This window comes from Mytilus galloprovincialis, chromosome 4, assembly GCF_965363235.1.
Source record: "Mytilus galloprovincialis chromosome 4, xbMytGall1.hap1.1, whole genome shotgun sequence".
NCBI classification, from domain to species: domain Eukaryota; kingdom Metazoa; phylum Mollusca; class Bivalvia; order Mytilida; family Mytilidae; genus Mytilus; species Mytilus galloprovincialis.
The window spans coordinates 70596578-70621197 of NC_134841.1; the positions used below are offsets into that span (position 1 = coordinate 70596578).

Here is a 24620-nt window from a genome sequence, read left to right on the forward strand (position 1 = left end):
AATTGTGTCGTGAAATTTAAAGAATAAGCGTGTGCGGATGGATATATTCTTTTCTGTCTGTGTAACTAGGGACTCAATAATCTAAAAATAGACTTCCGGTGTAAACAAGAACACGTGGTAATGTTTTTTTTTAAATTCTGATTTAAATTCACCTTACATAGCTTTTATTAATTATTATTTTTTAGAGATTGTATGTTATTCATATTTATAAGTTTTCACATTTTTTTTTTAACTTGAATAGGCTGGACCTGAAAAAGGATTTGTATGTTAATTTCAGACACAAGAACAAAAGACACCTCAGTGAAACTCTAAAAGGCTAGGTCATGTTAGTACGAAGTTGAAAAGCATTGCTGAAGACAAATTACTGAAAAGGTTTAGTCATCCTATATATGGTAGATTTTTAAATGTCTGCTAAGTTTTTATCTTTTGATATTATCATTTTTTCAATTATAATATCATTACAGCATTTATTGATTATTTCAAATGACATAGCGTTTATTGGTTATCGTTATATAATACATCGAGGGTAATACACAGTCAAGTTAGCCAAGTTGTTGAAGTTGTCACTTTAACTAGAAAAAGGAGCCAGAAAAAAATCTGGGCCAAAACTTCTTAATTGTGATTTTTTTCTAATTTTAACATTAAATGAAAAATAACTTAAATTATTAAACCGTTAAAATTTACAACAGTTAGACCTCTAAATAGCCGACGATTGCCCGGAGCGTTCCTTTAACTCAAATGAAATCCTCGGCCAAAAGAGGTCAGACGTCAGCTAGTGCAGTCTCGAAATAGTAATTTAGAATAACAATCAGTTAAGAATTATTTAATTTGTAATTGTATTGCTAATGATAAAAACTTTAAAAATAAAAGTATTACAATGAACAATTCCCGCATAATATACATTAACTCCAACATATCTAATCTCAAATTCCGCAGATGACTATGGTAAGCCCACAGACCCCTCATAACTATACCAAAATAGACTGAAACCCAAATTAAACATTCTATATTCTAAACCTTGAAATCATATGTTACAAAACTTTGACCTTATAATAAAGTAACGACAATCGCTTGAATATCATTTAACTATGAGAATTTAGTATTTTCAAGACAACTATCCACCAGATGTTGTTGAAATATAGCATGCTTGATTGTGGAAGCTTCTGGTTCATTATAGGATTTTTGGCAACACTATCAATCAATAAGCTAGGCGTCGCCATGTACAGTGTTTAGAAGCACTACCATAAAATTGAGAAAGGAAATGGGAATTGTGTCAAAGCGACAACAATTCCAACCCGACCATAGAGCAGAAAACAGCCGAAGGCTACCAATGGGTCTTCAATGTAACGAGAAACTCCCGCAACCGTAGGCGTCCGTCAGCTGGCCTCTTAAAAATAGGTATATTAGTACAGTGATAATGGACGTCATACTAAACTCCGAATTATACACAACTGGAAACTACAATTAAAAATCATACAAGATTAAAAAAGGCAAGAGGCTCCTGACTTGGGACAGGCGCAAAATTGCGGCGGGGTTAAACATGTTTATGAGATTTCAACCCTCCCCTATACCTCTAGCCAATGTAGAAAAGTAAACGCATAACAATGAATTCATTGAAACGGGAGATAATTTCAAACCATAGCAATACTGAGAGAGAGATTTTTTCACCATATAGCATCGTTTGGACCAACTAGCTAACACGGACTCGCATCAAACTGTGACTGTAAACTGTAAAAAAAAAAAACGTTGACAAGAATCTTCAGACACGCATGAAATTACGATTACTAGTAGTTATTCTCTGACACCATGCCGGAATTGGCATACCAGTACATTGTACCATGTATGTTACCAATACAAAATTTAGAAAAATATGGCTGAGAGATAAAATTTATAACATGTATGTCATAGTTAGAGTTTAATATATAAGTTCTCTCCCCTTTACCATTCGATTATTCATTATTAGGTCATGATTTTGTCAGTTAATTATTTTTGTTTTGATCAGAATCTTTCTTTATTTCGATATTGGAGCGCGGAGCATTACAATTTTTAGTAATATACAGTTTCATGTTTAAAATAAGTTCTATATCTAAATTTTTACTTTTTCCTTTTTGCTGCTATTAAAAATTCACATGCACACCCATATATTGCTTACTTAAAAAAATGTGTCAATAAAAATACGAAATAGAGATTTGACGTTCAAACGAAAAACATTGAAATAAGAAGAAAAAAAATTTCATTTGACAGAGGTAATGCATTCTAAACACTTTTTTAGTTTAATTGTGGCTGATTCATTTCGGTGGACAGTTTTGCAACAACAAACAAGCAAGACCCGGCCCTGTATATTTTAATCCCTCCTATAGTATACTAGTTCTAATTTACGTTCCTGAATTTCAGCTTTATAGCCATGCTAAATGCAATAGATTTAAAATTAGGAGAACGATTGTTACATTAACTACACTATACATAGTAGTTTGAATATTGTGTATTCCTTTCCGAGTAAAAAAAGAATACTAAAACTGCAGACGAAGGGCTAAGAAATTTTTTGGCAACAGCAGCAAATCCTTTTGACCAAGGTTTGCTATATCAACTTTCTGTTATAAAGTTATAAGCATCCTCTTCCAATTAGAAATATTTTCAAACACTTACATAATGGTCTTTTCAAAAGAAAAAAAAACTCAACACGGTTACTAGATGGTAATTATTTTCAATAACTTCTGAAATGAAACAGTTGGAGATATATGGATGAAGTCTTAATTCCAGTCTTCGGATGTAAAAGTCCATAACAGTTGCACGTAAATAAAAATGTTCATATGACAATAATTACATTAGATGTATGTTTCATTATGATACTTTATTCTGATTGGCTAACTGCACATCACGTATTATTCCGTAAGCAATTGCATTGCTCAATAAAACTTTTCATTCATGATAACACGTGGTCCCACAATAAAGTGCACAGGTGAATTAAATAAAACAATAATAAATTCGTGTTTTTTATGATCATTGCTAAAAAATGTAATTATAAGTATTGAATGCTTCTTTTTGTAACTTCATAGGGTTGTAAAAGCGTTGACCGTACGCACATTTTTAGTATGAAGCGCTTCCGCGCTCATACAAAATGTACTTCGGTCCTGGATATTTCTGACATACCTATATATATAGTTATCAGATAAGTTATTTGAACATTCATAGAATTGTCCACAAGGTGTTTTCGTCGATGGGTAGTGCCAATTTCATAGGGTTGTAAAAGCGTTGACCGTACGCACATTTTTAGTATGAAGCGCTTCCGCGCTCATACAAAATGTACTTCGGTCAACGCTTTTACACCCCAATAAAGTTACAAAAAGAAGCATTCAATTCTTAAATTGAAACATATTACAAACCTTTATCCAAAGTTACCTGGATATTTCTAACATACCTATATATATACTAGTATATAGTTATCAGATAAGTCATTTGAACATTCATGCATAGAATTATCCACAAGGTGTTTTCGTCGATGGGTAGTGCCAATTTCCGTGCGTTTGTTCCTCCAGCATAGTCAAAAACTGATTTTTTTTCTGAATCTTCAAGCCTTAGTTTCATGATTTGTTGCATTGAACTTGCTTCAATTATTGCGAGTTTACTCAGATCTATGTGTTGTGTCTTTTGTGTATTTGTTAGTTTTGTTTTACATGTGCTGTCATTCGATATGATTAAACATAGGCGGATCCAAGGGAGGGGGAGCTGTTCGACCCGGGCCCCCTTTCGTGGGAAAAAAATTGGTTGATTATATAGGGAAGCACTGTAGCATCACTGGAGGGGCGCCCCCCTTATGTCAGTCAGCGCCCCCTTTTATGAAAAGTTCTGGATCTGGCGCTGTTAAAGCCTTTTCAATCAAATGTTATAGTTATTTTTATGGTGAACAATTACGCCGCTAAAAAAAAGGGTATGGTGAGTGGAGGGATGTGAAGGGATTGCGCCATCAATCATGTGTAAAAACCTTTTTATTATCTTAATTTAATAAACAATTGTATGTTAACCGATGTCCGTTTATATTTATCACAGGGAATTCAAACAGGAAAGACTTGAAATTGAACATTTTTTGTCCAACCACCGTACTTTTAAAATACGGTCACATTTTTTTTTTTACAATTTATACTTGCAAAACACCATAATTAGCATAGGGATTATCTTGAACATTGATATATTGTTTATTGAGCTAACGTGACATCAAATATGTTGACTTAAGGACCTATCCAGGCAATTATGACTTGATCGATTGCCCTTAATTTTAGTACAATGTTGTAAATCTTGTAAAAGTTCATTTCAAGTGGACAATTTTAAGAGTATTGAAAAGGTCAAAAAAATTATGGGTGAATAATTACGGACATGTACATAATTTAATTACAGTCCTGGATAATAAAATTATATGCGACAACATCCTTCAACAACGCGTTGTTCTGGTCATCGAGCGAAGATAATCAAATTTATTTAATGCAACAATTTGATTAATTCAACTAACTTTGTCATGTACAGGTCTCATATAGAAAATGGCGTTCTATCTAGCAAGGATCGTTAGTTAATCCACAAAAATGTGTCGAGATATTTACAATGTTTACCAATGTGGGATTCATTTTCAGGAAATAACTGCTTGATTGAATTTCATTTCTTTACACAATTCATCGTTTCCATATTAATTATGATGGAGTAACGTTGACTGTTTCGCTATTTGTTGACATTGGTCTTTAGATGACTTGGCTCTTCTTTATAGATTCTAATAACAGATCGGTAATTATTGAATATCATAATTGATTTGTGGATAATATTCTTGGAAGTACACCCCAGAGTGTTGTGACTGATATCCTTTTTAGGTAGAGGAAATTAAGTACTTTGAGGTATCTTTGTAATTTATCGAAAGTAAACAAATAACCAACCTGCTTCTGTTATACTTACGATAATGTACTAATATCAACCACTAATGCAACCAGTGGATGACAAATCTTGTTAATAGTGTAGTTGGAAAATAAAAAAATCAAAATGGGAAAAGAATTTTTTGAAAATACTAGTGTGTTTACTTTTCTGTCGGAATTTGATCAAGTATGGCCTGGTAAGTACTTTAAGAATTAATAAAGTTTAACCATAAGAAAGAGACTTAACAAATGATATAACTAACTATAATATCATACTGCTTATAGTCATGTTATAGGACAACAATCTCCTCGGTCATCCTCAAAGCTGCGGTAATACTGAAAGTAATGTTTTGCCTGTAGTGATGTCTTTGAAATTGTTTGTTTTTATTTTGTCACATACGAGAAGTTATTACATAAAAAAATATTACCCATTGAGCCATTGTTTTTTTTTTAAATATTGAAATAGTATATTAATCCTGTAGATGCACTGCATAATTGCATTTTATATACATGTATGTGTACCACAATTTGAAATGATTTTCTTTATTATAAATTACAATTACTTTTTTTTAAAAGTCTAAAATTCTTATACACAACATGTATAAACTCAATACTAAAAGTTAACAAATTATGATGGAACACTGCTTATATTTCTTATCTGTTCGTGATGGCCATTTTAATAGTAATATAAATAATGTTTTTATCAATTGAAATTGACATAAATTTTAAGCTATCTGAAAGAAAGCAGGATATTGCATACATGTGACAGGCTTTCAAATCAGAAAAATACTAAAACCTGACCCTGTAAACTAAACCTGACCCTGAAAACAACAAAAATGACCACACAAATTACGCTTATCAGTAATTAAGGTTTAATCGGGGATTTTAGCATATATCCACTTGAGAGTACGTGTTTGAAAATACTTTTACTTATCTTTCTATTAGCTTTCTTTATTGTCACATTTCACGATCTAATTGTATGCAGATAATGGCTATAACAATTATTGTCGATTCGCGTCATATCGTTATGATTTTGCAATTTACGGTTATAAAAACAATAGGACTGGATGCTTTTACTATAATTATCATGGACAGAATATATGATCTACAAAGCCTTTGATCTACCGAGTATCTTATGTTTATTCTGGCATGTAATTTACGTGATCATCAGATGTATTATATATTTTTGTAATGAACATATTGTGTGATTTTATTTTCATATTTCGATTGTTTGAACAGATTTGAAGTGTTCGTTGTGCTTACACCCCAGTTCTATTGTTATACTACATAGTTTCTATTTTTGAAACACGTGTAAATTGAATAGATCTATTGTTACGAATAATAAAATTGAGAATGGAAATGGGGAATGTGCCAAAGAGACAACAACCCTACCATAGAGCAGACACACTGGATTTTTACAACAGGCTGTATAACAAGCGGGGTTTCTAGAAAACCCTGCTTCTACAGCCCGCAAACAAAGTCCATTGTTATTCATAACAATAGAAATTGATTATTCTTTAAATAGCATGAACATAAGAAATTACTAATACTGTTCACTATAAATTATTTCAAGATATTTAAAAAAAAACATTTTCGGAAATTCCAATACCGAAAAAAAAATTAAGCATCTATTTTGAATACAAAAAAAAAATCCTTTAATTACTCCTTTGCTGAAAATAATATTTTTATCCCAGTCATGTTTCTATTCTTAAAAAAGGGAATTCTGACTCTCGGACCCCCCCCCCCCCCCCCCTCATTATCAAGTGGCCGATTCGGGGTAGGGGTTCCGCGGGTTGGACCCGATTTAAAAGATCAATGAATTTGACTGATTGGAACTCCATCCCCTTTCTGATAGGTTGGGACCCCAGCTGGATCAGCCCCTCTCTCCAAAAGAGAGTTACAAAATATCAAATCTGTATCTTTGTATGCTGAGCGTGTCTGCAGGTAGTCGAGTTTCTATTGCAGACACACTTATCCCCTTGTAGGTCCGAATATGAATGTTTATTATATACTTAGTAGTAAATACAGATAAATTGTATTTGTAATACAATCATTGGCAAGCGTGCTGTATCAGCCACCCGTGATAATATCGATATCAGCACGGTTGCAAAAGCTTTATCACACCTTTAATCTGTATGACGTCACGTCATCGATTGCAGTCACTGTTGCAAAGGCTTTCAAATCCCTAATCTGTATGACGTCATGTCAAACCTATAATCTGTATGACGTCATGTTACATAAAAACATCTACTTGAGGTATATGTATATAATAAAGTGTATGATATGGCTTTTTCAATATCACACACCATATCAACCCTCAACCAATATAATCCCTCGAGCAGAGCTCTTGGGATTATATTGGTGACTCGGGTTGATACGGATGCGATATTGAAAAAGCCATATGATATTCTCTATTTATTTATTCTCGAGAGGAGGGGAGCTTTTTTTCTATAAAACCGTAAGATAAAAAAATAGTTATGATTACCTTTATAAAACTGGTACAGGTAAGTACTTTGGGTTTTAATATTGCCTTTATCTTTAGTCTCTTCTACCAAATGCCAAAAAATGTCATCCGTCTCAACTCCTTCCATATTGACAACTGTATACAAGGAGCATGACGTATTTTGTGTTTGTACTGTGAATACACGATACAGTCAACTTTGACCTGCTGATCCATATTAACCCAAGAATTTAATTGGAATATGCAAAACAACCTTGACATTGGAAAAATATACTTACTTGTCAAAGTTTGAACGAAGATAACCAAAAAAGGTTACCAGTGGGGTTTCATGTAATAAAACAAAAATCTTATAAATCATGGTTTGATATTGTCAATAAAATATATGCTATCGGTTTTTTTTTTAATTTAATAATCAATGTCAACAACATAGAGTTTAGAATGGAATGTAAGTTAGTCCTCGGAATACGGCGGGACCGGGTTTCTTATCCAGACACACCTTTCCCTCGGTGTATAACTAATACGTAAAACCTTCTTTATCGGTGAAGATACATGCGCCTTTTCTTTGAATTTGTCTGTTTCATTATTTTCCCCGGATAACTGCCCTTTTCCGTATTTGTTTGTTCGGTATACCTTTGAATTTACTCATGATCCGACTGCTACCCATAATACCTGCCCCTTTGCCTTTTCCCCATTCAACTTCCCTTTTCCTTATTTGTTTGTTCGGTACCTTTGAATTTATCCGACTGATACCTGCCCCTTTGTCTTTTTGTTCCCCATTCATCTTCCCTTGTTTGTTTGTCCGGATACTAGCTCCAGTTGTATGAATATGTTCAACCCCCTTAAAACCCAGGAAAATCAAAGGATATATGCGTACAGTTTTTTGTATGTTATTCAAAGTTCAAAGTCACGTAGCCAGTATCACCAAAATGTTTCTATTTCACATTTTTTGTATATCACGAATACAACAAAAACCAGTTCCCTCATTGTAAACATTTCGGCACATCATTAGCTCAGCATTTAACAACATCAAACGAATATTTATTATGTTTGTCTGAGTTATTGCTTTTATCTGCTACTGTTCTATTAATTTTGTAATGATTAATATATTTCAGTCTGTTTAATTTGTCTGTTAATTTTAACTGTGTTTTAAGATGATACATTTAACAACGAAACTACCTAATATACAAAATGTAACTTTAATGTGTCCATCAAAGATATCAGTTTTATAATTTTGTACACAATACGGAATGCGTTTTTCTTCTATACCTCTAGCTATCACTAACTAGTGGTGGTTAAAACATCTTCTAACAGTTGGATATGAACTGGAAGAGCATTGAAAACCAAATACATCACAAAGTTGGGTCAATAATGTCATCTTTGTTAGAGCGTATTGAATTATTCAACGTTCTGATACACCGTAAATTTACAGAAAATGGTTCAAACACCAGAGTACCACACTAATGTAAAAAAAATGAAATATCATCCAGTCGTACCATTGACCTTTTGGTTGTAAAAACTAACTAGGGAAATGTTAAAAAGCTTATTCATTTGGTAGATATAGGAAGATGTGGTGTGAGTGCCAATGAGACAACTCTCCATCCAAATAACAAGTTTAATAAGTAAACCATTATAATGTACGGCCTTCAACACGGAGCCATGGCTCACACCGAATGCGTATTTCATCTGCATAAGACTCGTGCATCAGTGGCTGTCGCATCAAACAGTTTGAGGGCCAAATTAATTACGATATTGAAGTGCATACGTTTGAATGATATATGCCATATCAGCATATTTGCATTATAGTTGATTATCATTTTTCTTTAAACCTTTTCCTAGAAATTTACCAAAGAACGGCACCCAACAAAAAATTTCAGAGTACATAACAATAGCAAAAAAAATATCAGTGGGGTATGTTTATATGCATGCCAAGAAATTACCTCCGCTGAAATTTTGCAAACATCCCTGATAGAGCAAATCACATAAATGGTATATGGCCGTGTTCTAAGCGACACGTATACGCAGGCAATAAATTAGTTTGTTGAATGAAATCAAATCTTCAACTACTAATGGGTGCCGTAGGAGGTCCACCGGAATTTGTAGCGAGGATAACCACTTGGTCGGTATCTCTGTTGTATTGTTGTATAAATTCCAAAGGGTAAACGTACTGGTAATATCCGCCTAGGACGGGTTTAGCTGTTATAGTCCTGCCTTTTTGTTTACAGAATTCTTTCGAATGCTTTTAGTCTCGAGTGTGTACCTGATGTTACTCTAGAAATGTGTTTTACATTTATACAATACGATTTGTACTTGATTTAAACCATATGTCCCCAAAAGGCAGTTTACTCAAACTTTAGATACAGTTATTTGAAAATAAAAAAGATGTGGTAAAATAATTGCCAAATGCTAGTATCCATCCTATTTAGACAGGGACACCTGCCGAAGTTTTTTCCCCTTTATACCTGTTATAAGAAAGTATATAGGATTTTTTCTGAGACAAGTGCCTGTCAGTGTATTTAGAGCCAAAACAAAAGATGTAAACAACAACCTCTAAATATACTATACTTCAAAATTCAGTCGTTGTATATTAGTGTGATTATCATATACCCATTCAACTGTAACATGTGTAAGTTTATAACCATTAAATAAAAAGCAACATTAAAAGTTATACTTTTTTTTCTTCTTTTTTTTCCAGGGCAAATAGTAATAGAAGTGATTATACTTGTTATAATAATGATAGCAGCATTTACAGGAAATATTATGGTGAGTATAGATATTTGCAGAGTAAATATAACAGCAACATTTAATTTTCCTGAATTTGATATGATTTAAAGGCTTAATTTTTACTGCAGACTTTGAAACAGTTGCAAATATAATAACTTATGAATGTCGCATCATTTTGATTCTCCGTGTTATTGTCCTTCCTTTGTTGTTTTGTTTGCCATAGCACTCTTCATACTATAGTAGCAATGCATATTGAGTGCAGCAGATTTTCAGTCACTTTGGGTAACTAGTAGAATATTATTAATGACCCGCATTGTTTCGAATGAAGGTACGTCCAACAGTAACATGCGTATTAAAAGTAGCCAATAATTTACATTTAGCAACAAAGTCACTACACATACAATTTTTGATATACATGTTATCGATTCCTTATTGCTTTAAATAAATCTTCATGTTATCGAGTCCTTATTGCTTTGAATTTCAGGTAATTGTTGCAGTATACAGGCGTAAAAAAATGAGGAACGTCACGAACTTTTTCATTTCAAACTTGGCTATAGCTGACCTTCTTTTTGCATCTTGGATACCATTCATCGCCACGACAAGAATTACAAGTGACTGGATTTTCGGGGACGAGATTTGTAAGCTGGTAACCTTCATGCAGTTCTTGTCTGGGATTAGCTCTATCTTAACTATGATGTTGATCAGCATCGAGCGGTACACATGCATAATGTATTCTCCTAATCGAAAGATGACCGTCAAGATATCTCTGTTTTGTATTATCCTTGTATGGATATTGTCTGCATGTTTTCCAATACCAGTTGCATTTGCTCAGTCAAAAATGTCAACAACTATAAAAGGCACCAGTAAAACTTTTTGTGGAATAGAATGGCCACGTGGTTTCCACATCGATGCATATTTGGCCTCTATGGGAGTTCTGTTTTTCCTTATTCCTTTGCTTGTTATAACAATGAATTATTATAAAATTTATAGATTAGTTAAAAGGTCAGCAACTGCAGCTTGTCAACATAGAAGTGAATCGTCATCTAGAAAACAAATACGATTAGTGAAAATGTTTGCCGCCATTGTATGCGTGTTCGTAATAATGTGGTTACCGTTCTTTGTATTAAGTTTTCTTGCAGTAAATTATAACCAAATAACATCGAGTCAGTTTACGGTCACAATTATTATAGCATTATTGAACACATGTCAAAATCCAATTATATATGGATATTTTAATTTAAAATTTAGAAAGGAATTTAAAGATATGTGTAAATGTTGCACTGAAGATGCATGTACTAATGGCAGAAGGCTGACATATACTGTTCAAACTGGTATTACTATGTCAAACCAAGGAACAAGCCAAACATAATTGACATATGATATATTGTTAAAACTGGTATTAATAGAACTATGCCAAACCAAAGAACTAGCCACAACATGTTGTTACAGTCGGTATAGATAATATCTATGTCAAACCAAGGAACAAGCCAAACATAAGTGACATATTTTGTTATATCTGGTATTGATATGACTATGTCAAACGGCAAAGAACAAGTATACATACGTTACGTAAACTGTTCAAACTGGTATTAACAGAACTATACTAAAACAAAGGAACAAGTCTCATCATGTTGTTAAAGCTGGTATTGACAGAACTATGTCAAACCAAGGAACAAGCCAATGACATGTATATATGTAAAACCGATATTGATATAGTTCTATGTCAAATCAAGGAACAAGCCAAACAAATGACACATACAGTTCAAACTAGAATTGATATGACTATGTTAAACCATGGCAATATATGACCGCCAATATAACACGTCCATGGTTAAATCAAGGAACAAGTCGAATATGACACGTACTGTTCAAACTAGTATTGATTTCGCTATGTCAAACTATAAGGAACAAGCCATAACAAAAATGTAGTATTTTTTTCAAAAGTGATATTAATAGAACTATGTCTAACCTATAGGAATAAGATAAACTTTTTAAAATATTCATGATGATTTAAGCATCCGAAGAGTAAAATAAATTATTTGATATATATCTATGGTCAGACTTTACACATTCATTGTACCATTTAGAAGAATACCACCAAACAGTTATATAAACAATCAAAAATGTGACTTTTTATGTATATGTGAACGCAATGTGGAAGACGTAAACTACCTTTTGAAATATCATAGAAAAAGTATTTATTTCCAACTAATTAGTATTTTTTTCTTATTTTGTTGTACAGTATGACTTTATTGTGGTCTACATTGACCTTCGCTGTCATAAATAACTAATATTTTCGGTTGTAAGGTATGTATGAAGTACCGTTCACCTTAATAACTTAGAGGTACTCGCATGTATTTATATGAGGTGTTAATTTACCTATTATTTTTGTTGTTGTTTTATCAGGTCACCCCGTTGGAAATGGGACACAAATTGTTATTCTACGATTATATAGTTCACATTTTTTGTCCAGCTGTAGTTTTCGTAGATGCCTTGACACACATTGATAATACTGTACTATAATGACAATCTCAATTTTCAAGATGACCACCGTAACCATGGAAACTGCAACAATGTGAAAAACATAAAGTGGTTCAAAGTTAGTTAATAAGACGTTTAGGAAATATTACTCAATCCGATACAGTTTCAAGGGAGTTAACTCTTGGCGCGACGTTAAACTAGCCTGGTATCCCGGCCCGATATCTACATGTAGCTGCGCGTCGTACAAGATTAGCCAGGACCCCAGGCTAGACGTTAAACGTTTGAATTCCCGAAAACGTTTGCTGGACGTAATGCGTGTAGTTTTCCGTAATAAGAAACGTAATGTGGATTTTCAATGCTCCAATTTCGGTTTCTCCCGCATGCTAACTTCTACACCATTAATATTAGTGCATTTGATTCTAACAGCCTAATACAATCATTAGAAATAAAACACATTACTGTTTCTGTGAGATCTGCAACAAAATATTGTATAGCCTCAACTGAGCAATCTCAAGACTGACTGACCCTTTTGGTGTTACTAATAATTATATATTGCATGTCAATTATCATTTTTTTTTCATTCATCATCCATGATTTTGTCCGGATCTGATTTTCTGACATTTTATTACAGCACAGAAAACCAAATTGAACGGTATTTTAATACCGAAAATTTAGGTACACGACGAAGTCCATTTCCTAACTGAACGTTTTATTCAATTTATTTATGTTAAATACATAATGGTATTCCGCTGATATTAACAATGATACAATTTTAATAAAAGAACAAAGTTCATATTTACTCCACGTATTTTATCTAACAAAAGGCAATAGCCAACACTATTTTTATACGCCCGTAAAAATTGTGACGGGACGTATTATGGTATACAAATGTCCGGCGTCCGTCTGTCCGTCTTAAACATGGTACAGTATAATATCCAAATTTCAACTTACCATGGTTGTTTTTTATGATGGTCAAACGATCTGTATACTTTTTTGTGAACTTTTTGAGTTTCGGAACTTTGTAACTAAAACAAGGTGTTTTTTTTTTCACAGTTCGCGCTGTATCTCAAAAACGATTTATGATTATTGCTTAAATTTTATTGTAGAATTATTGAGTTTAATATAAAAAAAAAAGAGGGGATTTTCACATGTCGCGCCGTATATCAGAAACTGTTATAATTATTGCTTAAAACTTTACATGTTAGTTAAATTATTCTTAATAGTACAAGTTTATACAAGTGACTTGCTTTGAAATCGGAATTTACGCGGGTATAGTGTGGAAAGTTGCGAGAGGAACAAAAGCAAACCCAAAGATGGGGGGTTTAGTTTCTCTGTCTGGCTAAAAGCATCCTTTAGCAAACTGAAGATTCTCCTTTATAAGATTTTGTTTTTGTTTTCTGACAACATAAAAAAGATGTGGTTTAGTTGTCAATGAGCATCTCTCCACAAGAGAAAACATGAAACAGAAATTAACAACTTTAGGTCACCGTACGGTCTTCAACAATGAGCAAAGTCTATACCGCATAGCCAGCTATGGAAGGCCCCGAAATGACAATGTAAAACAATTCAAACGAGAAAACTAACGGCATAATTTATTTACAAAAAAGAAGTTCCGTTTGCAGGACAAGACCTCTTGTAAGTAACCTTTGTGTTGTGATCCAGTGGAAATAAGTATATACAAGTGAACTTTAAAATGTTTAGGAGCCTCTTAAGTTTATTCAATTGTAATAATTGACCCGAATAAAAGTTTTTTGAATAAATGTGAAAAATTTTAAAAAGTGATTAGTACGTGAATAAAATATTTTAAGGAGTGTTGTAATGAAACAGCAGCCCACCAAACAAAACAAAACAAAAACAACATCAAAAGGTAAACATATGGTATAAAATAATACACGAGTGTGTACACTACATGTACCTGAATGTCAAGTTCTAAATTGCTGAGTCTTTATTTCAAAAGCCGTAAAATTTATCAACAGTCTGTAATAACTTTTCTTGAGATGTTTCTCACTTAGACCGCAAACAGAGAGAGGTATGTATGATTCACACGATTTTATTTCCGAAAACAATATTACCAGTTTATGGGTAGCTCTTTACAAGCAATATCTATACATCTGAAAAATGTCGCCGGTAACTTGTCGAAATTGTCTGCCAGCGACGTCGTGCACTTTAGCGCTAACGTTGAGGTTAAAAAGGGGGAACGCATTTTTTTTAGGATAAATCGTGTTTATCATGAAATCCAGCACGGTGATATATATTTTTTATTTGAGATTTGGAGAAAGCATGACAAAATGCAGTTTATGCAGAAAAATGATAAAAATGACATTTTCAAAAACACTTTATTTCCATATTTTTAGGTTATAAAAAATACCACTTTTGAGCATCTGGAGTCGGTTTCACAAAAAAAACTTACGACTAAGATTGGTCTAAATAAAAGTCATGAACAAATCAGTATACTTACGATCAATCTTAGTCGTAAGATTTTTGGTGAAATCGACTCCAGGTCAGTAATGTCAAACAAGGCTTGAATAATTGTGTAGTCATTCGTTTAGGGATTTATTTTCCCCTTATTGTCTCTTATCACAGCTTCAGATTGAACCCGATCTTAATTATTTACGACGAAGAATATCTGCTCCAAAAATTTTGTAACATTGCCTAACTTTTTTTTTCAAAATTGCACAAATCCCCAATTTTCAGCCTCAATTATCTCGAAAACAAGCACGGTGACCTATTTTTTATTTTGTGTTTTATTTTATAATTCGCCAAGGCCTACAACATATTTCAAAATTATAAAAATGAAATTATATCGAGAAACTGTATCAGATGCCCTTAAATGTCATGTACGTAGCTACGTTTACGTCAAAACGCCCGGGCGCGCACTTGAATTTGTAAAAAAAATCATCTAAATAAAATTAAAAGAATTGGTTACCAGAACATCAGCGGGCTTTTTAGTCTTTCTTCAATGGCATGTAATTTCGAATGAAACTGGCTAAAATTAGTATCATATTTTATATTTATTTATTTTCTGTCAAAGTCTAAATCTACCGTGAATTCTATACTCACTTTCCTTTTTATTTTTAAAGCAATCCATTAAGTACTAAGTTCCGATATGCATTGACATTTATGTCGGGAAACGAGACATTTCGATTCTTAATTTCGGCGGCGGTGTCAATATTATAACTATATACATGTAGGTTCAGTATGTGGTTAACGTTTAAAGATATCATTAACTTTGTCAAAACTTCGAAAAAATTCTACAATAGCTGGACAAAAACTGTGTTTATGGTAGCACTCCACAGTTAGAAAATAAAATTAAAAATGAGCCATAAAATATTTTATCATCTCTTATTCCTGGATATCTAATACATTAACCTAACAGTTTGTGTTGTACATGTGCATATGTATGTAATCAGTATCTTCCATAGATTTGATTTTCAAAAGTTAAAAGGGTGGAAATTAATTCCTTTTATGTGTATCCATGGCAACATTCTGCATTTATTTACCATAAATATTGCAAAAAGGGGGGTGAACATGTCACATATCCCCCCAAAATTTGGATCAAACTAGAATTTCAATGCCTTTGAGTGATACCTTTTTAGAAACTGTTTACATTAATCTTCCTAATGATCAAATAAAAAATGGGTGTCTTTCGCCTCATTTTTCCTAAAATCCAATCACAAAGTTCGTGCCATAAAAAGTCGGAAAAAAACATAACAATAATTGCCGGACCAATGTATGGTATGGACATGCAAATACGGACTGTCATACAGAAAACAGCCTATATTACATACATTACATAACCTTGATGTTCATATAAACCCAATACAAAGGCTGTTTTAATACTCAGCTATCCAAAATTGAATTTTATTGCACACTAGCTCTCATATTTGAAAAATCCCCAGGGGCCAAAATGCGAAACTACACACCTAACTGTGGAGTGCTACCTTAATTAAGGTGAAATTTTTCCCCTCCTGCCTCAATTTTTATTATATTTTCTGTGTTCTACTGGCTGTTACGATGAAAATGGTACCTTAGTTTTTAAAATTGGTTCAGTAATAAAGATTTTATGAAGGTTAGCAGTTGATGTTCAAACGCGACAAAAAGTGATTTAAAAATAAATGCTGGATCATAGTGAAAAACTTCAAGTCTGTCTCATTTTTGGGGTAAATTTCTAAAACTTTTCCCTTTTTTTAATTTAAAATCATAAAATTACCTTAAAAGAGGACAAATTGTACAATTTTTAGGTATTTGAAAGGACTTATAGGTCAATTTTGCTGTAAATAGCATTCCTAACCTTGGTTTAGAAGCTCTCAAGCAGGGTATAAATTTCTAACAGTACTGGCATCATTAAATTTAATTAATGCCAAATTATAATATCAAATCCAGCTAAAAATGTTTTTTTTTGACTTATTCGTATTCAAAAATATAAAGCGATACATTCTGAGGATATCATATAAAGCGCAATCTTTGGTTACAAGGGCGATGCTAACGGAGTACAAATTTAAGACCGCAACATGTCTAAGTGTCAAAATGTGTATATTTGGTTGCTAAGGACAGCAAACAATAAAATAAACATCAATTGCATTCCTAGCAGATTGTTTACCTTAAAAACTAAAACAAGAACATAAAAGGAAGAATTGTGGTAAATTATATCTTAAAATGTGCATTTCTGTGCTTTCCGATGTGCCATCAGGTGAAATGTTTCCCCTCCTGCCAGTAAAATAAGGTTAATAGTATTTTTTCTTATTACATGATTACGTGTAAAAACGCACACAATACCAAGTTGCAATTGTAATTTTGAAACGTAATCAAATACAGAAGAAGAAAATATAGCAGGATTTTCATTCAGCTTTTGAGTTTTAAACGTTACGGTATATATGTAAAACACGTACGTTCAAGGGGAAATAACCAAATTATTACTATGACTATGACAATCCTAAGTCTAGTACAAAAGCATATTTTTGGTAACAAAATTAAGTAGTTTAAACAAATAAGGGAGCTACCATTTGATTTTTATGGGGGGGCTAGGATGAAATATTTTGTCCTGCATTTTTTTTTTAGTTGTAATCTCTGTCCTGCCTTTTTATTTTTCACTCTATTCGGTCCTGCCTTTTTTTTTATTAGTTTATCCTGACTTTTTTTACCTAAATTGTCATCCTGCCTTTTTTTTTGCAAAGTGTCTCAACCTGCCTTTTTTTTTACTCAAAACTCCTGTCCTGCCTATTTTTTTCAAATTTCATCCTAGCCCCCCCATAAAAATCAAATGGTAGCTCCCTAACCACAATATTAGGTCAAAAAGAGGTGTTGTATATACATCAGCTACATTTAAAAAGTGCAACCTACATGTATAATATATATCTATAAATGGTCAACTTGAAAATTTAGAATTGCAGCGAAATAAAGTTAGTTTAAATTGTGTAGCTATAAGACATCCCAATAACATTAAAAAATAAAACTTTGCGGACTTGAATTGTTATCATGAGAAAAAGTAATTCTGAGAAGATATAATACCTGAAAGGACTTTTCTGGAGTTTGATTATTTCTATATGGTCTAAAGTTATAGATGTGGAAATACGAATACTTTTAAAAGCAAGATGATTTTATTATTTATTTTTTTACCACTCAGAATGCGTTTCCTTCCTCCAACTCCCCACTTAAGAGGGAGAGGAACGGTCATCAATGACCGAAGACCGTGTCTCACCAAGCTAGAGACAGTCTCGGTCAGCTTCACGCTCAGAAGAAAACGCTATTTCTCTTCATCGTGGGTTTAGGTCCAGTCAGAGTTATCTGACGTCCCGGCGATACATACTATAGAAATGATCCCTAAAAGTATGATCTTACCCGCGCAGGATCGTTACATGAGTTTTACAAATGTGATATGTTCAGTAAAATAAGGTTAATAGTATTTTTTCTTATTACATGATTACGTGTAAAAACGCACACAATACCAAGTTGCAATTGTAATTTTGAAACGTAATCAAATACAGAAGAAGAAAATATAGCAGGATTTTCATTCAGCTTTTGAGTTTTAAACGTTACGGTATATATGTAAAACACGTACGTTCAAGGGGAAATAACCAAATTATTACTATGACTATGACAATCCTAAGTCTAGTACAAAAGCATATTTTTGGTAACAAAATTAAGTAGTTTAAACAAATAACCACAATATTAGGTCAAAAAGAGGTGTTGTATATACATCAGCTACATTTAAAAAGTGCAACCTACATGTATAATATATATCTATAAATGGTCAACTTGAAAATTTAGAATTGCAGCGAAATAAAGTTAGTTTAAATTGTGTAGCTATAAGACATCCCAATAAAATTAAAAAATAAAACTTTGCGGACTTGAATTGTTATCATGAGAAAAAGTAATTCTGAGAAGATATAATACCTGAAAGGACTTTTCTGGAGTTTGATTATTTCTATATGGTCTAAAGTTATAGATGTGGAAATACGAATACTTTTAAAGGCAAGATGATTTTATTATTTATTTTTTTACCACTCAGAATGCGTTTCCTTCCTCCAACTCCCCACTTAAGAGGGAGAGGAACGGTCATCAATGACCGAAGACCGTGTCTCATCAAGCTAGAGACAGTCTCGGTCAGCTTCACGCTCAGAAGAAAACGCTATTTCTCTTCATCGTGGGTTTAGGTCCAGTCAGAGTTATCTGACGTCCCGGCGATATATACTATAGAAATGATCCCTAAAAGTATGATCTTACCCGCGCAGGATCGCTACATGAGTTTTACAAATGTGATATGTTCAGTAAAATAAGGTTAATAGTATTTTTTCTTATTACATGATTACGTGTAAAAACGCACACAATACCAAGTTGCAATTGTAATTTTGAAACGTAATCAAATACAGAAGAAGAAAATATAGCAGGATTTTCATTCAGCTTTTGAGTTTTAAACGTTACGGTATATATGTAAAACACGTACGTTCAAGGGGAAATAACCAAATTATTACTATGACTATGACAATCCTAAGTCTAGTACAAAAGCATATTTTTGGTAACAAAATTAAGTAGTTTAAACAAATAACCACAATATTAGGTCAAAAAGAGGTGTTGTATATACATCAGCTACATTTAAAAAGTGCAACCTACATGTATAATATATATCTATAAATGGTCAACTTGAAAATTTAGAATTGCAGCGAAATAAAGTTAGTTTAAATTGTCTAGCTATAAGACATCCCAATAAAATTAAAAAATAAAACTTTGCGGACTTGAATTGTTATCATGAGAAAAAGTAATTCTGAGAAGATATAATACCTGAAAGGACTTTTCTGGAGTTTGATTATTTCTATATGGTCTAAAGTTATAGATGTGGAAATACGAATACTTTTAAAAGCAAGATGATTTTATTATTTATTTTTTTACCACTCAGAATGCGTTTCCTTCCTCCAACTCCCCACTTAAGAGGGAGAGGAACGGTCATCAATGACCGAAGACCGTGTCTCACCAAGCTAGAGACAGTCTCGGTCAGCTTCACGCTCAGAAGAAAACGCTATTTCTCTTCATCGTGGGTTTAGGTCCAGTCAGAGTTATCTGACGTCCCGGCGATACATACTATAGAAATGATCCCTAAAAGTATGATCTTACCCGCGCAGGATCGTTACATGAGTTTTACAAATGTGATTTGTTCAGTAAAATAAGGTTAATAGTATTTTTTCTTATTACATGATTACGTGTAAAAACGCACACAATACCAAGTTGCAATTGTAATTTTGAAACGTAATCAAATACAGAAGAAGAAAATATAGCAGGATTTTCATTCAGCTTTTGAGTTTTAAACGTTACGGTATATATATGTAAAACACGTACGTTCAAGGGGAAATAACCAAATTATTACTATGACTATGACAATCCTAAGTCTAGTACAAAAGCATATTTTTGGTAACAAAATTAAGTAGTTTAAACAAATAACCACAATATTAGGTCAAAAAGAGGTGTTGTATATACATCAGCTACATTTAAAAAGTGCAACCTACATGTATAATATATATCTATAAATGGTCAACTTGAAAATTTAGAATTGCAGCGAAATAAAGTTAGTTTAAATTGTGTAGCTATAAGACATCCCAATAAAATTAAAAAATAAAACTTTGCGGACTTGAATTGTTATCATGAGAAAAAGTAATTCTGAGAAGATATAATACCTGAAAGGACTTTTCTGGAGTTTGATTATTTCTATATGGTCTAAAGTTATAGATGTGGAAATACGAATACTTTTAAAAGCAAGATGATTTTATTATTTATTTTTTTACCACTCAGAATGCGTTTCCTTCCTCCAACTCCCCACTTAAGAGGGAGAGGAACGGTTATTAATGACCGAAGACCGTGTCTCACCAAGCTAGAGACAGTCTCGGTCAGCTTCACGCTCAGAAGAAAACGCTATTTCTCTTCATCGTGGGTTTAGGTCCAGTCAGAGTTATCTGACGTCCCGGCGATACATACTATAGAAATGATCCCTAAAAGTATGATCTTACCCGCGCAGGATCGTTACATGAGTTTTACAAATGTGATATGTTCAGTAAAATAAGGTTAATAGTATTTTTTCTTATTACATGATTACGTGTAAAAACGCACACAATACCAAGTTGCAATTGTAATTTTGAAACGTAATCAAATACAGAAGAAGAAAATATAGCAGGATTTTCATTCAGCTTTTGAGTTTTAAACGTTACGGTATATATGTAAAACACGTACGTTCAAGGGGAAATAACCAAATTATTACTATGACTATGACAATCCTAAGTCTAGTACAAAAGCATATTTTTGGTAACAAAATTAAGTAGTTTAAACAAATAACCACAATATTAGGTCAAAAAGAGGTGTTGTATATACATCAGCTACATTTAAAAAGTGCAACCTACATGTATAATATATATCTATAAATGGTCAACTTGAAAATTTAGAATTGCAGCGAAATAAAGTTAGTTTAAATTGTGTAGCTATAAGACATCCCAATAAAATTAAAAAATAAAACTTTGCGGACTTGAATTGTTATCATGAGAAAAAGTAATTCTGAGAAGATATAATACCTGAAAGGACTTTTCTGGAGTTTGATTATTTCTATATGGTCTAAAGTTATAGATGTGGAAATACGAATACTTTTAAAGGCAAGATGATTTTATTATTTATTTTTTTACCACTCAGAATGCGTTTCCTTCCTCCAACTCCCCACTTAAGAGGGAGAGGAACGGTCATCAATGACCGAAGACCGTGTCTCATCAAGCTAGAGACAGTCTCGGTCAGCTTCACGCTCAGAAGAAAACGCTATTTCTCTTCATCGTGGGTTTAGGTCCAGTCAGAGTTATCTGACGTCCCGGCGATATATACTATAGAAATGATCCCTAAAAGTATGATCTTACCCGCGCAGGATCGCTACATGAGTTTTACAAATGTGATATGTTCAGTAAAATAAGGTTAATAGTATTTTTTCTTATTACATGATTACGTGTAAAAACGCACACAATACCAAGTTGCAATTGTAATTTTGAAACGTAATCAAATACAGAAGAAGAAAATATAGCAGGATTTTCATTCAGCTTTTGAGTTTTAAACGTTACGGTATATATGTAAAACACGTACGTTCAAGGGGAAATAACCAAATTATTACTATGACTATGACAATCCTAAGTCTAGTACAAAAGCATATTTTTGGTAACAAAATTAAGTAGTTTAAACAAATAACCACAATATTAGGTCAAAAAGAGGTGTTGTATATACATCAGCTACATTTAAAAAGTGCAACCTACATGTATAATATATATCTATAAATGGTCAACTTGAAAATTTAGAATTGCAGCGAAATAAAGTTAGTTTAAATTGTCTAGCTATAAGACATCCCAATAAAATTAAAAAATAAAACTTTGCGGACTTGAATTGTTATCATGAGAAAAAGTAATTCTGAGAAGATATAATACCTGAAAGGACTTTTCTGGAGTTTGATTATTTCTATATGGTCTAAAGTTATAGATGTGGAAATACGAATACTTTTAAAAGCAAGATGATTTTATTATTTATTTTTTTACCACTCAGAATGCGTTTCCTTCCTCCAACTCCCCACTTAAGAGGGAGAGGAACGGTCATCAATGACCGAAGACCGTGTCTCACCAAGCTAGAGACAGTCTCGGTCAGCTTCACGCTCAGAAGAAAACGCTATTTCTCTTCATCGTGGGTTTAGGTCCAGTCAGAGTTATCTGACGTCCCGGCGATACATACTATAGAAATGATCCCTAAAAGTATGATCTTACCCGCGCAGGATCGTTACATGAGTTTTACAAATGTGATTTGTTCAGTAAAATAAGGTTAATAGTATTTTTTCTTATTACATGATTACGTGTAAAAACGCACACAATACCAAGTTGCAATTGTAATTTTGAAACGTAATCAAATACAGAAGAAGAAAATATAGCAGGATTTTCATTCAGCTTTTGAGTTTTAAACGTTACGGTATATATATGTAAAACACGTACGTTCAAGGGGAAATAACCAAATTATTACTATGACTATGACAATCCTAAGTCTAGTACAAAAGCATATTTTTGGTAACAAAATTAAGTAGTTTAAACAAATAACCACAATATTAGGTCAAAAAGAGGTGTTGTATATACATCAGCTACATTTAAAAAGTGCAACCTACATGTATAATATATATCTATAAATGGTCAACTTGAAAATTTAGAATTGCAGCGAAATAAAGTTAGTTTAAATTGTGTAGCTATAAGACATCCCAATAAAATTAAAAAATAAAACTTTGCGGACTTGAATTGTTATCATGAGAAAAAGTAATTCTGAGAAGATATAATACCTGAAAGGACTTTTCTGGAGTTTGATTATTTCTATATGGTCTAAAGTTATAGATGTGGAAATACGAATACTTTTAAAAGCAAGATGATTTTATTATTTATTTTTTTACCACTCAGAATGCGTTTCCTTCCTCCAACTCCCCACTTAAGAGGGAGAGGAACGGTTATTAATGACCGAAGACCGTGTCTCACCAAGCTAGAGACAGTCTCGGTCAGCTTCACGCTCAGAAGAAAACGCTATTTCTCTTCATCGTGGGTTTAGGTCCAGTCAGAGTTATCTGACGTCCCGGCGATACATACTATAGAAATGATCCCTAAAAGTATGATCTTACCCGCGCAGGATCTCTACATGAGTTTTACAAATGTGATATGTTCAGTAAAATAAGGTTAATAGTATTTTTTCTTATTACATGATTACGTGTAAAAACGCACACAATACCAAGTTGCAATTGTAATTTTGAAACGTAATCAAATACAGAAGAAGAAAATATAGCAGGATTTTCATTCAGCTTTTGAGTTTTAAACGTTACGGTATATATGTAAAACACGTACGTTCAAGGGGAAATAACCAAATTATTACTATGACTATGACAATCCTAAGTCTAGTACAAAAGCATATTTTTGGTAACAAAATTAAGTAGTTTAAACAAATAACCACAATATTAGGTCAAAAAGAGGTGTTGTATATACATCAGCTACATTTAAAAAGTGCAACCTACATGTATAATATATATCTATAAATGGTCAACTTGAAAATTTAGAATTGCAGCGAAATAAAGTTAGTTTAAATTGTGTAGCTATAAGACATCCCAATAAAATTAAAAAATAAAACTTTGCGGACTTGAATTGTTATCATGAGAAAAAGTAATTCTGAGAAGATATAATACCTGAAAGGACTTTTCTGGAGTTTGATTATTTCTATATGGTCTAAAGTTATAGATGTGGAAATACGAATACTTTTAAAAGCAAGATGATTTTATTATTTATTTTTTTACCACTCAGAATGCGTTTCCTTCCTCCAACTCCCCACTTAAGAGGGAGAGCAACGGTCATCAATGACCGAAGACCGTGTCTCACCAAGCTAGAGACAGTCTCGGTCAGCTTCACGCTCAGAAGAAAACGCTATTTCTCTTCATCGTGGGTTTAGGTCCAGTCAGAGTTATCTGACGTCCCGGCGATACATACTATAGAAATGATCCCTAAAAGTATGATCTTACCCGCGCAGGATCGCTACATGAGTTTTAC

At 32.9% G+C, this 24620-nt stretch overlaps 1 protein-coding gene and 8 non-coding genes across 9 annotated transcripts; 1 reads left to right on the top strand and 8 right to left on the bottom strand.

The window, feature by feature from the left end:
- Window positions 1–4198: 4198 nt before the first annotated feature.
- Window positions 4199–12286, top strand: LOC143072855 (somatostatin receptor type 4-like). The gene is made up of 3 exons (XM_076247973.1): window positions 4199–5089; window positions 10046–10113; window positions 10559–12286. Exons 1-3 carry the CDS (start codon window positions 5020–5022, stop codon window positions 11441–11443), a joined length of 1023 nt encoding a protein of 340 aa, XP_076104088.1. The 5' UTR covers window positions 4199–5019; the 3' UTR covers window positions 11444–12286.
- A 5883-nt stretch (window positions 12287–18169) lies between these two features.
- LOC143073859 (small nucleolar RNA U3) lies at window positions 18170–18391 on the bottom strand. The gene has a single exon (XR_012977632.1). It is a non-coding gene; the product is annotated as a small nucleolar RNA U3 (small nucleolar RNA).
- Window positions 18392–19054: 663 nt separating this feature from the next.
- LOC143073926 (small nucleolar RNA U3) lies at window positions 19055–19276 on the bottom strand. The gene has a single exon (XR_012977697.1). It is a non-coding gene; the product is annotated as a small nucleolar RNA U3 (small nucleolar RNA).
- A 663-nt stretch (window positions 19277–19939) lies between these two features.
- On the bottom strand, window positions 19940–20161 carry LOC143073860 (small nucleolar RNA U3). The gene has a single exon (XR_012977633.1). It is a non-coding gene; the product is annotated as a small nucleolar RNA U3 (small nucleolar RNA).
- Window positions 20162–20826: 665 nt separating this feature from the next.
- On the bottom strand, window positions 20827–21048 carry LOC143073934 (small nucleolar RNA U3). The gene has a single exon (XR_012977704.1). It is a non-coding gene; the product is annotated as a small nucleolar RNA U3 (small nucleolar RNA).
- A 663-nt stretch (window positions 21049–21711) lies between these two features.
- Window positions 21712–21933, bottom strand: LOC143073928 (small nucleolar RNA U3). The gene has a single exon (XR_012977698.1). It is a non-coding gene; the product is annotated as a small nucleolar RNA U3 (small nucleolar RNA).
- Window positions 21934–22596: 663 nt separating this feature from the next.
- LOC143073861 (small nucleolar RNA U3) lies at window positions 22597–22818 on the bottom strand. Its single transcript, XR_012977634.1, has one exon. It is a non-coding gene; the product is annotated as a small nucleolar RNA U3 (small nucleolar RNA).
- A 665-nt stretch (window positions 22819–23483) lies between these two features.
- On the bottom strand, window positions 23484–23705 carry LOC143073935 (small nucleolar RNA U3). The gene has a single exon (XR_012977705.1). It is a non-coding gene; the product is annotated as a small nucleolar RNA U3 (small nucleolar RNA).
- A 663-nt stretch (window positions 23706–24368) lies between these two features.
- LOC143073917 (small nucleolar RNA U3) lies at window positions 24369–24590 on the bottom strand. The gene has a single exon (XR_012977688.1). It is a non-coding gene; the product is annotated as a small nucleolar RNA U3 (small nucleolar RNA).
- Window positions 24591–24620: the final 30 nt, after the last annotated feature.

Excerpts from the sequence above, each read along its gene's own strand:
- LOC143072855 (XM_076247973.1), top strand. The coding sequence starts at position 5,020 with ATGGGAAAAGAATTTTTTGAAAATACTAGTGTGTTTACTTTTCTGTCG. Across the intron at positions 5,090-10,045 it reads ATTTGATCAAGTATGGCCTG|GGCAAATAGTAATAGAAGTG; the intron begins GTAAGTACTTTA and ends TTTTTTTTCCAG. Across the intron at positions 10,114-10,558 it reads CATTTACAGGAAATATTATG|GTAATTGTTGCAGTATACAG; the intron begins GTGAGTATAGAT and ends TTTGAATTTCAG.